The sequence below is a fragment of the Psittacula echo genome, assembly GCF_963264785.1.
Source record: "Psittacula echo genome assembly, chromosome: 2".
Classification (NCBI taxonomy): domain Eukaryota; kingdom Metazoa; phylum Chordata; class Aves; order Psittaciformes; family Psittacidae; genus Psittacula; species Psittacula echo.
In genome coordinates this window covers 161,233,930-161,246,353 of record NC_137737.1, presented here as the reverse complement: position 1 = coordinate 161,246,353, position 12,424 = coordinate 161,233,930, and the positions used below count along the sequence as shown (strand labels likewise).

Genomic DNA, 12,424 nt, shown 5'->3' with positions numbered 1-12,424 from the left:
GCCTGAGCCCTGCTGTGAGTGACAGCCTGAGATCTGCTGTGAGTGACAGCCTGAGCCCTGCTGTGAATGACAGCCTGAGCCCTGCTGTGAGTGACAACCTGAGCCCTGCTGTGAGTGACAGCCTGAGCCCTGCTGTGGGTGACAGCGTGAGATCTGCTGTGAGTGACAGCCTGAGCCCTGCTGTGAGTGACAGCTTCAACCTGCTGTGGGTGACAGCCTGACCCCTGCTGTGAGTGACAGCCTGAGCCCTGCTGTATGTGACAGCCTGAGCTCTTCTCTGGGTGACAGCCTGAGCTCTGCTGTGGGTGACAGCCTGAGCTCTGCTGTGGGTGACAGCCTGAGCCCTGCTGTGGGTGACAGCCTGAGCCCTGCTGTGGGTGACAGCCTAAGCCCTGCTGTGGGTGACAGCCTGAGTTCTGCTGTGGGTGACAGCCTGAGCTCTGCTGTGGGTGACAGCCTGAGCTCTGCTGTGGGTGACAGCCTGAGCCCTGCTGTGGGTGACAGCTTCAACCTGCTGTGGGTGACAGCCTGAGCCCTGCTGTGGGTGACAGCCTGAGCCCTGCTGTGAGTGACAGCCTGAGCCCTGCTGTGAGTGACAGCCTGAGCCCTGCTGTGGGTGACAGCCTGAGCCCTACTGTGGGTGACAGCTTCAACCTGCTGTGGGTGACAGCTTCAACCTGCCGTGGGTGACAGCCTGACCCCTGCTGTGAGTGACAGCCTGAGCCCTGCTGTATGTGACAGCCTGAGCTCTTCTCTGGGTGACAGCCTGAGCTCTGCTGTGGGTGACAGCCTGAGCCCTGCTGTGGGTGACAGCCTGAGCCCTGCTATGAGTGATAGCCCGAGCCCTGCTCTGAGTGACAGCCTCAGCTCTGCTGTGAGTGACAGCCTGAGCCCTGCTGTGGGTGACAGCCTGAGCCCTGCTGTGGGTGACAGCCTAAGCCCTGCTGTGGGTGACAGCCTGAGCTCTGCTGTGGGTGACAGCCTGAGCTCTGCTGTGGGTGACAGCCTGAGCTCTGCTGTGGGTGACAGCCTGAGCTCTGCTGTGAGTGACAGTCTGAGCCCTGCTGTGGGTGACAGCTTCAACCTGCTGTGGGTGACAGCCTAAGCCCTGCTGTGGGTGACAGCCTGAGCCCTGCTGTGAGTGACAGCCTGAGCCCTGCTGTGAGTGACAGCCTGAGCCCTGCTGTGAGTGACAGCCTGAGCCCTGCTGTGAGTGACAGCCTGAGCCCTGCTGTGAGTGACAGCCCGAGCCCTGCTCTGAGTGACAGCCTCAGCTCTGCTGTGAGTGACAGCCTGAGCCCTGCTGTGAGTGATAGCCTGAGCCCTGCTGTGAGTGACAGCCTGAGCCCTTTTGTGAGTGACAGCCTGAGCCCTGCTGTGGGTGACAGCCTGAGCCCTGCTGTGAGTGACAGCCTGAGCCCTGCTGTGAGTGACAGCCTGAGCCCTGCTGTGAGTGACAGCCTGAGCCCTGCTGTGAGTGACAGCCTGAGCCCTGCTGTGGGTGACAGCTTCAACCTGCTGTGGGTGACAGCCTGAGCTCGGCTGTGGGTGACAGCCTGAGCCCTGCTGTGAGTGACAGCTTCAACCTGCTGTGGGTGACAGCCTGAGCCCTGCTGTGAGTGACAGTCTGAGCCCTGCTGTGGGTGACAGCCTGAGCCCTGCTGTGGGTGACAGCCTGAGCCCTGCTGTGAGTGACAGCCTGAGCCCTGCTGTGAGTGACAGCCTGAGCCCTGCTGTGAGTGACAGCCTGAGCCCTGCTGTGAGTGACAGCCTGAGCCCTGCTGTGAGTGACAGCCTGAGCCCTGCTGTGGGTGACAGCTTCAACCTGCTGTGGGTGACAGCCTGAGCTCGGCTGTGGGTGACAGCCTGAGCCCTGCTGTGAGTGACAGCTTCAACCTGCTGTGGGTGACAGCCTGAGCCCTGCTGTGAGTGACAGTCTGAGCTCTGCTGTGGGTGACAGCCTGAGCCCTGCTGTGGGTGACAGCCTGAGCTCTGCTGTGGGTGACAGCCTGAGCCCTGCTGTGAGTGACAGCCTGAGCTCTGCTGTGGGTGACAGCCTGAGCCCTGCTGTGGGTGACAGCCTGAGCTCTGCTGTGAGTGACAGCCTGAGCCCTGCTGTGGGTGACAGCCTGAGCCCTGCTGTGGGTGACAGCCTGAGCCCTGCTGTGAGTGACAGCCTGAGCTCTGCTGTGAGTGACAGCCTGAGCCCTGCTGTGAGTGACAGCCTGAGCCCTGCTATGAGTGACAGCCTGAGCTCTGCTGTGGGTGACAGCCTGAGCCCTGCTGTGAGTGACAGCCTGAGCTCTGCTGTGGGTGACAGCCTGAGCCCTGCTGTGAGTGACAGTCTGAGCCCTGCTGTGAGTGACAGTCTGAGCCCTGCTGTGGGTGACAGCTTCAACCTGCTGTAGGTGACACCCTGAGCCCTGCTGTGGGTGACAGCCTGAGCCCTGCTGTGAGTGACACCCTTAGCCCTGCTGTGGGTGACAGCCTGAGCCCTGCTCTGAGTGACAGCCTGAGCCCTGCTGTGGGTGACAGCTTCAACCTGCTGTGGGTGACAGCCTGAGCCCTGCTGTGGGTGACAGCTTCAACCTGCTGTGGGTGACAGCCTGAGCCCTGCTGTGAGTGACAGCCTGAGCCCTGCTGTGGGTGACAGCTTCAACCTGCTGTGGGTGACAGCCTGAGCTCGGCTGTGGGTGACAGCCTGAGCTCTGCTGTGGGTGACAGCCTGAGCCCTGCTGTGAGTGACAGCCTGAGCCCTGCTGTGAGTGACAGCCTGAGCCCTGCTGTGAGTGACAGCCTGAGATCTGCTGTGAGTGACAGCCTGAGCCCTGCTGTGAGTGACAGCCTGAGCCCTGCTGTGAGTGACAACCTGAGCCCTGCTGTGAGTGACAGCCTGAGCCCTGCTGTGGGTGATAGCCTGAGATCTGCTGTGAGTGACAGCCTGAGCCCTGCTGTGAGTGACAGCTTCAACCTGCTGTGGGTGACAGCCTGACCCCTGCTGTGAGTGACAGCCTGAGCTCTGCTGTGGGTGACAGCTTCAACCTGCTGTGAGTGACAGCCTGAGCCCTGCTGTGAGTGACAGCCTGAGATCTGCTGTGAGTGACAGCCTGAGCCCTGCTGTGAGTGACAGCCTGACCCCTGCTGTGAGTGACAGCCTGAGCCCTGCTGTGAGTGACAGCCTGAGCCCTGCTCTGAATGACAGCCTGAGCCCTGCTGTGAGTGACAGCTTCAACCTGCTGTGGGTGACAGCCTGAGCTCGGCTGTGGGTGACAGCCTGAGCCCTGCTGTGGGTGACAGCCTGAGCCCTGCTCTGAATGACAGCCTGAGCCCTGCTGTGAGTGACAGCTTCAACCTGCTGTGGGTGACAGCCTGAGCTCTGCTGTGAGTGACAGCCTGAGCCCTGCTGTGGGTGACAGCCTGAGCCCTGCTCTGAATGACAGCCTGAGCCCTGCTGTGAGTGACAGCTTCAACCTGCTGTGGGTGACAGCCTGAGCTCGGCTGTGGGTGACAGCCTGAGCCCTGCTGTGAGTGACAGCCTGAGCCCTGCTGTGAGTGACAGCCTGAGCCCTGCTGTGAGTGACAGCCTGAGCCCTGCTGTGGGTGACAGCCTGAGCCCTGCTGTGAGTGACAGCCTGAGCCCTGCTGTGGGTGACAGCCTGAGCCCTGCTGTGGGATACAGCTGATATCTGCGGCTGCAGCTTGTCTCGGTCATATGGAGCCATGGAATGGTTTTGTTTAGAAGGTACCTTAAAGCTCCTCCAGCTCCAACCCCTGCACCAGGCAGGGACCCCCTCCACTAGAGCAGGGTGCTCCAAGCCCCTGTGTCCAACCTGGCCTTGAGCACTGCCAGGGATGGGGCAGCCACGGCTTGTCTGAGCATTCCAGTGCCTTGGAACTGTGTGAGCTTTAAGGTCCCTTCCAACCCAACCCATTCCATGCTCCTGTGATCATTCCCCATTGCTCTGTGTGACCTTATGAGCACCATCAGCTCCTGGATGTTTCAAGCAGAGCCTTTGTGCCAGGCCAGGTCGGTGCCCTGGCAGCAGAGCCCACGTTAGGTGAGCTCTGGGGCTCTCCCAGTCCTGGTCCCCTCCGTGTCTCATGGGGCTGCACCCACTGTGTGGTGGGCTCAGGGACCACATCCCCTCCATGGATGCAGGTCCTCAGCTTCCTGCAGGCTGGAGGGTGCAGGGGGCTGGCTCCAGCCATTGTTCCCTGTGTGGCTCCATCCACCTTCACCAGCTCCTGGTGGCCGCGGTGTGCCCGTGGCGCAGCCCTGCAGCAACCGGTCCCACTGGATCTGCCTTAGAGCTCTTGGAGTCAGTGGGGTTGCGGTTCACCCCTCACCTGGGGCAGCGAGGGCAGGAGGTGCTGCAGGAGCCTCAGAGCTGCTTCTCCAGGCTCCTGCCAGCAGCGCAGCATCCAGAGCCTGCTCTGGAGCTGGGCTTGGGCTTGGCAGCAGGGAGGAGGCTCTGCCCCGACTTCCAGCCTCCTCCTCCAGGAGTTCCCAGACTCGGGTTTGTTCCAGGCTATTCTTAGTGTTGGGAGAGGAAAATAAAGGCTGGAGGAGCCCACAGAGGCACCAGAGAAAGCAGCAGCGGCCTGGAAGGGCTTAGCAGCATTTGACAGCTCATTTGTCACATCCCAGTGGCGAGGAAAGGCCGGTTCCTTACCCACACAAAGCCACTGGAGTGGTGTCACTGGGAGCAGTGCCCCTGTCTGCTGCGGAACCGTGGTGGGCTCTGCCTTTAGGATCATGGAGTGGTTGAGATGAAGGGGCCTTAAAGCTGCTCCAGCTCCAACCCCTGCCACTGGAGCAGGGTGCTCCAAGCTCCTGTGTCCAACCTGGCCTTGAGCACTGCCAGGGATGGGGCAGCCACAGCTTCTCCCTTCAACCCCTTCAGGGTCCCAGCACCCTCATGGGGAAGAACTTCCGAAGATCCCATCAACTCTTCCCTGTTCCAGTTGGAGCCGTTCCTCCTCCTCCCATCCCTGCCTCCCTTGTCCCAAGCCCTCCTCAAGGTTCCCTGCAGCCCCTTCAGGCTCTGGAGCTGCTCTCAGGCCCTGCTCTGGGTGATGGCGCTGGGCTCTGGGCAGTGTTTACTGGGGCCATGTGTTAGGATGAAGTTAGCTCCTGACCTGCTGGCAGGGGTTGGATGTGGCTGACCCTGGGTTGCGCCGTGGCTGCTCCGCCGTTCCGTGGTGGCACTTCCCACGTGCCCTGGGGTCTCCTGCACAGCAGCTCTGCGCTCTCCATGCGGATCCTCCCATGGGAGCGATGCTCCTGCTGCCTCTGTGGCTCTGGGCTCCTGCTGCCAGAACTGGCTGTTCTCCTCAGGCTCTTCCCGCTGATCCCGGCCGGACCCTGTGTCATAACACAGGGAATGCTGAAGGAAACTCGAAGCAACCGGTTGCCTCCCAGGGAAGGGGGTGAAGGAGCCAGAAACAGCCGCACTTCCTCCAGCAGCATCTGGATTCCACACAGCACCAGGGACACGAACCAGAACGTGCTGGGCTCCGTCCATGGAAGCGGGGCTGGAGGAGCCTCCCCGTTGCTGGTGCGGGCTCCTGCCTGGGGCAGCAAGGCCATTCCAACAGGGAAGCATCAGCGTGCAAGAGCCTCCAGATCCTGTTGTGAGAAAAGCCAATGTGCCAGGCTGGAGGATCAGGGGAACCAGCACCTCTTCAGCACCGCATCCCAGAAGTGGGATTCCCCCATATCCTGGATCCCCCAAGTCCCAGATGAGGGAAAACCCCCCAGTCCCTCTCCGGATGCTCCCTCCTGCTGATGGAGGTGGACACCTTGGCCTTGGGCTTTGCTTGGTGGAGCTGGTCAGGATTACACTGCAGGGACTCATGCTGGTCCTCATGGCTTCCACCGCTGGTGATGCTCCGCGCTGCTCCCTCAGGATCACAGCAGTGGGTACCACACAGCACCGGTGTCCTCAGGAAGGGAGCGCGGCTCCTTCATCACCACTCCCAGACGTGCTTCAAATCTCCGCTTGATCCTCAGGTGTTTGGAAAACCGCCGGAGAATGGAGAGAACGGGAGGGGAACGGGATGGAGCCTGAGGAGCAGGACTTGGGGTGCTGGGGGAGGAGAAGCTCCCCAGGACCCGGCTTCAGTGCTGGGTGCAGCCCAGAGCGGGAGCAGCAGCTCAGGGAGGGGATCCTGCCCCTCTGCTGCGGGAAGGGGGGACCTGAGAGCAGCTCCAGAGCCTAAAGGGGCTGCAGGGAACCTGGAGAGGGGCTTGGGACAAGGCAGGCAGGGACAGGCCAAGGGGAATGGCTTTAACCTGCCCGAGGGGAGACTGAGCTGAGCTCTTAGGCAGAAGCTCTTCCCTGTGAGGGTGCTGAGGCGCTGGCGCAGGGTGCCCAGAGAAGCTGTGGCTGCCCCATCCCTGGCAGTGCTCAAGGCCAGGTTGGACACAGGGGCTTGGAGCAAGCTGCTCCAGTGGAAGGGGTCCCTGCCCAGGGCAGGGTTTGGAACTGGAGCAGCTTTAAGGTCCCTTCACCCCAACCCAGTCTGTGCTCTAGCAATGACCAAGGGGCAGGGACCAGCGTGTGGCTCTGTGTGAGCGCAGGCCGGGGGCCGTGGCTGCGTATCCATGAAGTCACTGCTGGATGGGGGGGATCGGCCTCTGTCCGACCGCGGGATGTGGAATTCCAGCACAGCCCCAGGAGCCGGTTCCGATATCAAAGTCGTTTCCTGTCCGCGTGTTGGATTCTGAGGCTTCATCATCTTTAAATGCCGAAGCGAGCTGGTGAAGGTGAATATGATAGTTTGGCAGGAAAGGGAGCTTGGAAGAGCCGGGCTGTTGTTGGAGAGGAAGGAAGTGTCTATAGGACACTGTGGAAAAAGCAGAGCTTGGAAATGAGCCGCTTGAAGCAGCTCCGGTTGCGTGGGGCCTTAACCCCCTGCACTCACTGCTCGTGGGGCTGGGATGGGGCTGGCAGTGGGAGCCTTGGGAAGGCTGGAGTGGAGCTCGTGTCCATAACCCTGGCTCATGTCCGTAACCCGGAGCTGGTGCGAGGTCCATGGGCCTGGCTTGTCCATGAGCTTCCTGCAGAAGGGTTTTGTTGCTGTTTGCTTGTGCCGCGAGGAAATGAATCCCAGTGGAGCTTTCCTGGGCTACATCACAGGTTCTCCCAGATGCAAATTTGAGCTGTGAGGCTTAGGGGATCATAGAAGCACAGGAGCAGGGGTCAGGAATTGGCTGAATGATTGCACTCGAAGAGTTGTGGTCAATGGCTCAGTGTCCAAGTGGAGAGCAGAGATGATCGGTGTTCCCCAGGGATCAGCGCTGGCACTGACTCTGTTCCATGTCTTTGTGGGTTCCATGGGCAGTGGGATCGAGCATCCTCAGCGAGGCAGTGCTGGCCCCGAGCTGCTGGTGCAGTGACACTGGAGGGAAGGGCAGGATCAGAGGGACCAGGACAGGCTGGAGGAGTGGGAACCTCCTGGAGCTCAACCAGGCCAAGGGCAAGGTCCTGTCCCTGGGTCGGGGCCATCCCAGCACAGACCCAGGCTGGGGGAGAGAGGCTGGAGCCTGAGGAGCAGGACCCGGGGTGCTGGGGGAGGAGAAGCTCCCCAGGACCCCATCCCTGGCAGTGTTCAAGGCCAGATTGGACACAGGGGCTTGGAGCACCCTGCTCCAGTGGAAGGGGTCTGTGCCCGGGACAGGGTCTGGAGCAGCTTTAAGCTCCCTTCCCACCCAAACCAGTCTTTATTCCACATTGAGACCCTCTTCCTAAGTGATGTTTTCTTTGTGTGTGTGGCAGAGACGTTCCCTTCGCTTCCATGGAAGGCTGGGATCTATCCATGGCTCACATTGGGGCTGTTGTGACAGGATAACGTATGTTTCCCATATGTTGCTCTGTGCTTGCAGCAAAATAATCCCTGCCTATAAAATCTTAAGGCCAAAACCCCTTTGTTAGAGTAGTTCTGGGCTTCTTTCCCTCCAGCCCATTGTGCTGGATGGGTTTCAGGACTCACGTCACGGGGTAGATGAAGTAGCGCTGAGCTCTGGGCTAAAGCTCTCCCATAACTCATCAGCCTCAGGCACCCGCCTGGCCCAGGACCAGGAGCTCCTTCTGCTGCTGCTCCATGGCTGCCAGATGGGCTGCAGGCAGGACAGGAGCCTCCTAAGCCTGACCTAATCTAACCTGACCTAACCTGACCTTACCTAACCCAGTCTGTGGCTGCCAGATGGGCTGCAGGCAGGGCAGGCAGCCTCCTAAACCTGACCGAATCTAACCTGACCTAACCTGTGCTAACCTGGCCTGACCCAATCTAACCTGACCTAACCTGTGCTAACCTGGCCTGACCCAATCTAACCTGACCTAACCTGTGCTAACCTGGCCTGACCCAATCTAACCTGACCTAACCTGTGCTAACCTGGCCTGACCCAATCTAACCTGACCTAACCTGTGCTAACCTGGCCTGATCCAATCTAACCTGACCTAACCTGTGCTAACCTGGCCTGACCCAATCTAACCTGACCTAACCTGTGCTAACCTGGCCTGACCCAATCTAACCTGACCTAACCTGTGCTAACCTGGCCTGACCCAATCTAACCTGACCTAACCTGTGCTAACCTGGCCTGACCCAATCTAACCTGACCTAACCTGTGCTAACCTGGCCTGACCCAATCTAACCTGACCTAACCTGTGCTAACCTGGCCTAACCCAATCTGACCAAACCTAACCTAATCTATGGCTATCAGATGTGCTGCAGGCAGGACAGGCAGCTTCCTAAACCTGACCTAACCTAATCCAACCTGACCTAACTGAACTTAACCTGACCTAACCCAACCTAATCTAACCTAACCAATCCTAACCTACCTGACCTAACCTAACCTCACTTAACCTGACCTAATCTAACTTAATTTAACGTAACCTATCCTAACCTTACCTAATCTAACCTGACCTAACCGAACTTAACCTATCCTAACCTACTTGACCTTACCTGACTTAATCTAACCTAACCTATCCTAACCTTACCTAATCTAACCTGACCTAATCGAACCTAACCGATCCTAACCTACCTGACCTAACCAAATCTCACATAACCTGACCTAATCTAACCTAATTTAACATAACATAACCTATCCTAACCTGACCCAGCCTGATCTGACCTCACCTAACCTGACCTAACCCAACCTAATTTAACCTAACCTGACCTAACATACCTAACCTAACCAAACCTCACCTAACCTGACCTAACCCAACCTAATTTAACCTAACCTGGCCTAACCTACCTAACCTAACCAAACCTCACCTAACCTGACCTAACCCAACCTAACCTGACCTAACATACCTAACCTAACCAAACCTCACCTAACCTGACCTAACCCAACCTAATTTAACTTAACCTGGCCTAACCTACCTAACCTAACCAAACCTCACCTAACCTGACCTAACCCAACCTAATCTAACCTAACCTACCTAACCTAACCAAACCTCACCTAACCTGACCTAACCCAACCTAACCTGACCTAACATACCTAACCTAACCAAACCTCACCTAACCTGACCTAACCCAACCTAATTTAACTTAACCTGGCCTAACCTACCTAACCTGACCTAACCCAACCTAATCTAACCTAACCTACCTAACCTAACCAAACCTCACCTAACCTGACCTAACCCAACCTAATCTAACCTAACCTACCTAACCTAACCAAACCTCACCTAACCTGACTTAACCCAACCTAATCTAACCTAACCGATCCTAACCTACCTAATCTAACCTAACCTACTTAACCTGACCCAACCCAACCCAACCCAATCCCAGCTAACGCCGGTGCTTCCCCCTGCAGCAGCGCGGTGGAGACGCTGAAGGCCATGCTGGTCCGTGGGGGCAGCGAGGAGGTGGCCAGGGCTGTGGACAGCGCCGGCGCCTGGGATCTGATGGCAAGTCCGGAGAGGCACCACGATGGGATCACCGTGCTGGCCGGGTGAGGAGCTGCCGCCAGGGCACTGCTGCTCCGGCATCGCCTCGAGCACTGGTGCAGGAGCTGCCCTGGGGGCACTGGGGCTGGGAGAGCACCCAGAGTAAGTGGAGAGGGGTGCACCATGAGCTGCGATGCACCAGAGCCCAGGCAGGGTCTTGCCGGCTTCTGCAGCATCACTGAGGGGTTGGTGCTGGGCTCTGCCCTGCTGCCCGCAGCGGGGTGGCAGCTGGGTCCCACCATGGTGTGGCTGCCGTCAGTCCCACTGCAGCTGTGCAGCAGCTCTTCAGCCATGGCATGGAACCATGGAACGGGTTGGGTTGGAAGGGAGCTTAAAGCTCCTCCAGCTCCAACCCCTGTCCCCGGCAGGGACCCCTTCCACTGGAGCAGGGTGCTCCAAGCCCCTGTGTCCAACCTGGCCTTGAGCACTGCCAGGGATGGGGCAGCCACAGCTTCTCTGGGCACCCTGGGCCAGCGCCTCAGCACCCTCACAGGGAAGAGCTTCTGCCTAAGAGCTCATCTCAGTCTCCCCTCGGGCAGGTTAAAGCCATTCCCCTTGGCCTGTCCCTACAGGCCCTTGTCCCAAGCCCCTCTCCAGGTTTCCTGCAGCCCCTTTAGGCACTGGAGCTGCTCTAAGGTCTCCCCTTCAGGAGCCTTCTCTTCTCCAGGCTGCCCCAGCCCAGCTCTCTCAGCCTGGCTCCAGGTCAGAGCTGCTCCAGCCCTCGCAGCAGCCCCGTGGCCTCCCCTGGACTCCCTCCAGCAGCTCCACGTTCTCCCTGTCATCCAGACCTTTTGATTCCCCGTCCCATTGGAGCTCAGGCTCCCTGTTCCCTTCTAACCAAGGGATGACACCCAAAGGTCTTGGCTGGAAACTCCTTTTTCCTTTCACTGCTGCTGCAGTGTCTTTGCAGTCCATCAGGGATCGCAGCGGCACCGATCCCTGCAGATGGCACCGATCCCTGCGGGTGGCTGCTGGCCTCTGCCTGTCCTTCCATGGCATTAGGCAGTGAGGCCGAGTGACGGCCACAGCCCATGGTCGGGTATGGTGAAACCTGGTTCAGCCAAGGACCTCTCTGTCCCTCCACCCAGTGCCATTAATAGCTCTTGGATGGCTGCGGAGGAGACGAGCAGTGTGGGATTTTCCAGTATTCCCAACAAATGCTTTATTGAGCCTCCCAAACACTTGAGTCTCATCCACAACAGGAACCGTCCCTGCTGGCCAAGGGCTGCTGCTGTGCACCAGCCTCCGTCCTGCCCTGGGCTTCATCCCAGGCGGGAGGGGACGACGCCAGGCCAGGGCCCTCGGCTCCTAAGTCCTGGTGGCAGTGGCTGGTTCTGCAGGCAGGGGGTGCAGGGTGTGAAGATGGGCAGTGCAGGCAGCCCACGGCTCTGCTGGTGGCTTGTGCCTTCCCATGGCACGGGAGGAGGTGGCACTTTGCTGGAGCTCGTTGTGGCAGCCCCATGGCATGGGGCTGGGTGCCAGCGCCCCACAGACCCCTGGGCAGAGGGACCCACCGGGGTCCTTGAAGCCCCTCTGGGGTGCAGTGGCCACCAGTAGCCCCAGTGCAGCAACCCCCCGGTCACACGCGTCTCTCCTCCCAGCGCCATGGCCCGACACGCTGGCCCCCGCCTGCCCCTGATCGTCAAGAACCTCGTCCCAACACTGAGCAGTGTCTTTGAGAGCCAGAGGATCACCACCACGGCCTTCTTCGCTGAGGTGAGTGGGGCTTGTCCATCTGTCCATCTGTCGTCCATCCATCCATCCCTCCATCATCCATCCATCCATCCATCCCTCCCTCCATCCATCCATCCATCCCTCCATCTTCCATCCCTCCATCATCCATCTCTCCATCATCCATCCCTCCATCCCTCCCTCCATCCCTCCATCCATCCATCCCTCCATCCATCCATCCCTCCATCCATCCATCTCTCCATGGGTCCATCCCTCCATCCATCCATCCATCCATCTCTCCATGGGTCCATCCCTCCATCCATCCCTCCATCCATCCATCCATCCATCCATCTCTCCATCCGTCCATCCATCCATCCATCCATCCATCCATCTCTCCATCCATCCATCCATCCCTCCATCTTCCATCCCTCCATCATCCATCTCTCCATCATCCATCCCTCCATCCCTCCCTCCATCCCTCCATCCATCCATCCCTCCATCCATCCATCCCTCCATCCATCCATCTCTCCATGGGTCCATCCCTCCATCCATCCATCCATCCATCTCTCCATGGGTCCATCCCTCCATCCCTCCCTCCCTCCCTCCATCCATCCATCCATCCATCCATCCATCCATCCATCCATCCCTCCCTCATCCATCCCTCCATCATCCATCCATCCATCCATCCCTCATTTATCCATACATCCATCCATCCATCCCTCCATCCATCCCTCCATCATCCATCCATCCCTCCATCTGTCCATCTATACATCCATCCCTCCATCCATCTATCTATACAT

At 59.0% G+C, this 12,424-nt stretch overlaps 1 protein-coding gene across 8 annotated transcripts in view; it reads left to right on the top strand.

Annotated features, from left to right (window-relative positions):
* Nucleotides 1-12,424, top strand: part of MROH1 (maestro heat like repeat family member 1) — an 87,889-nt gene that overhangs the window by 67,563 nt on the left and 7,902 nt on the right. For all 8 annotated transcript variants that reach the window (XM_080639605.1, XM_080639604.1, XM_080639603.1 and 5 more), the window contains 2 exons: nt 9,821-9,958; nt 11,555-11,669. In XM_080639605.1, the coding sequence (XP_080495731.1) occupies nt 9,821-9,958; nt 11,555-11,669 (253 nt within the window). The remainder of the gene's footprint in view (nt 1-9,820; nt 9,959-11,554; nt 11,670-12,424) is intronic.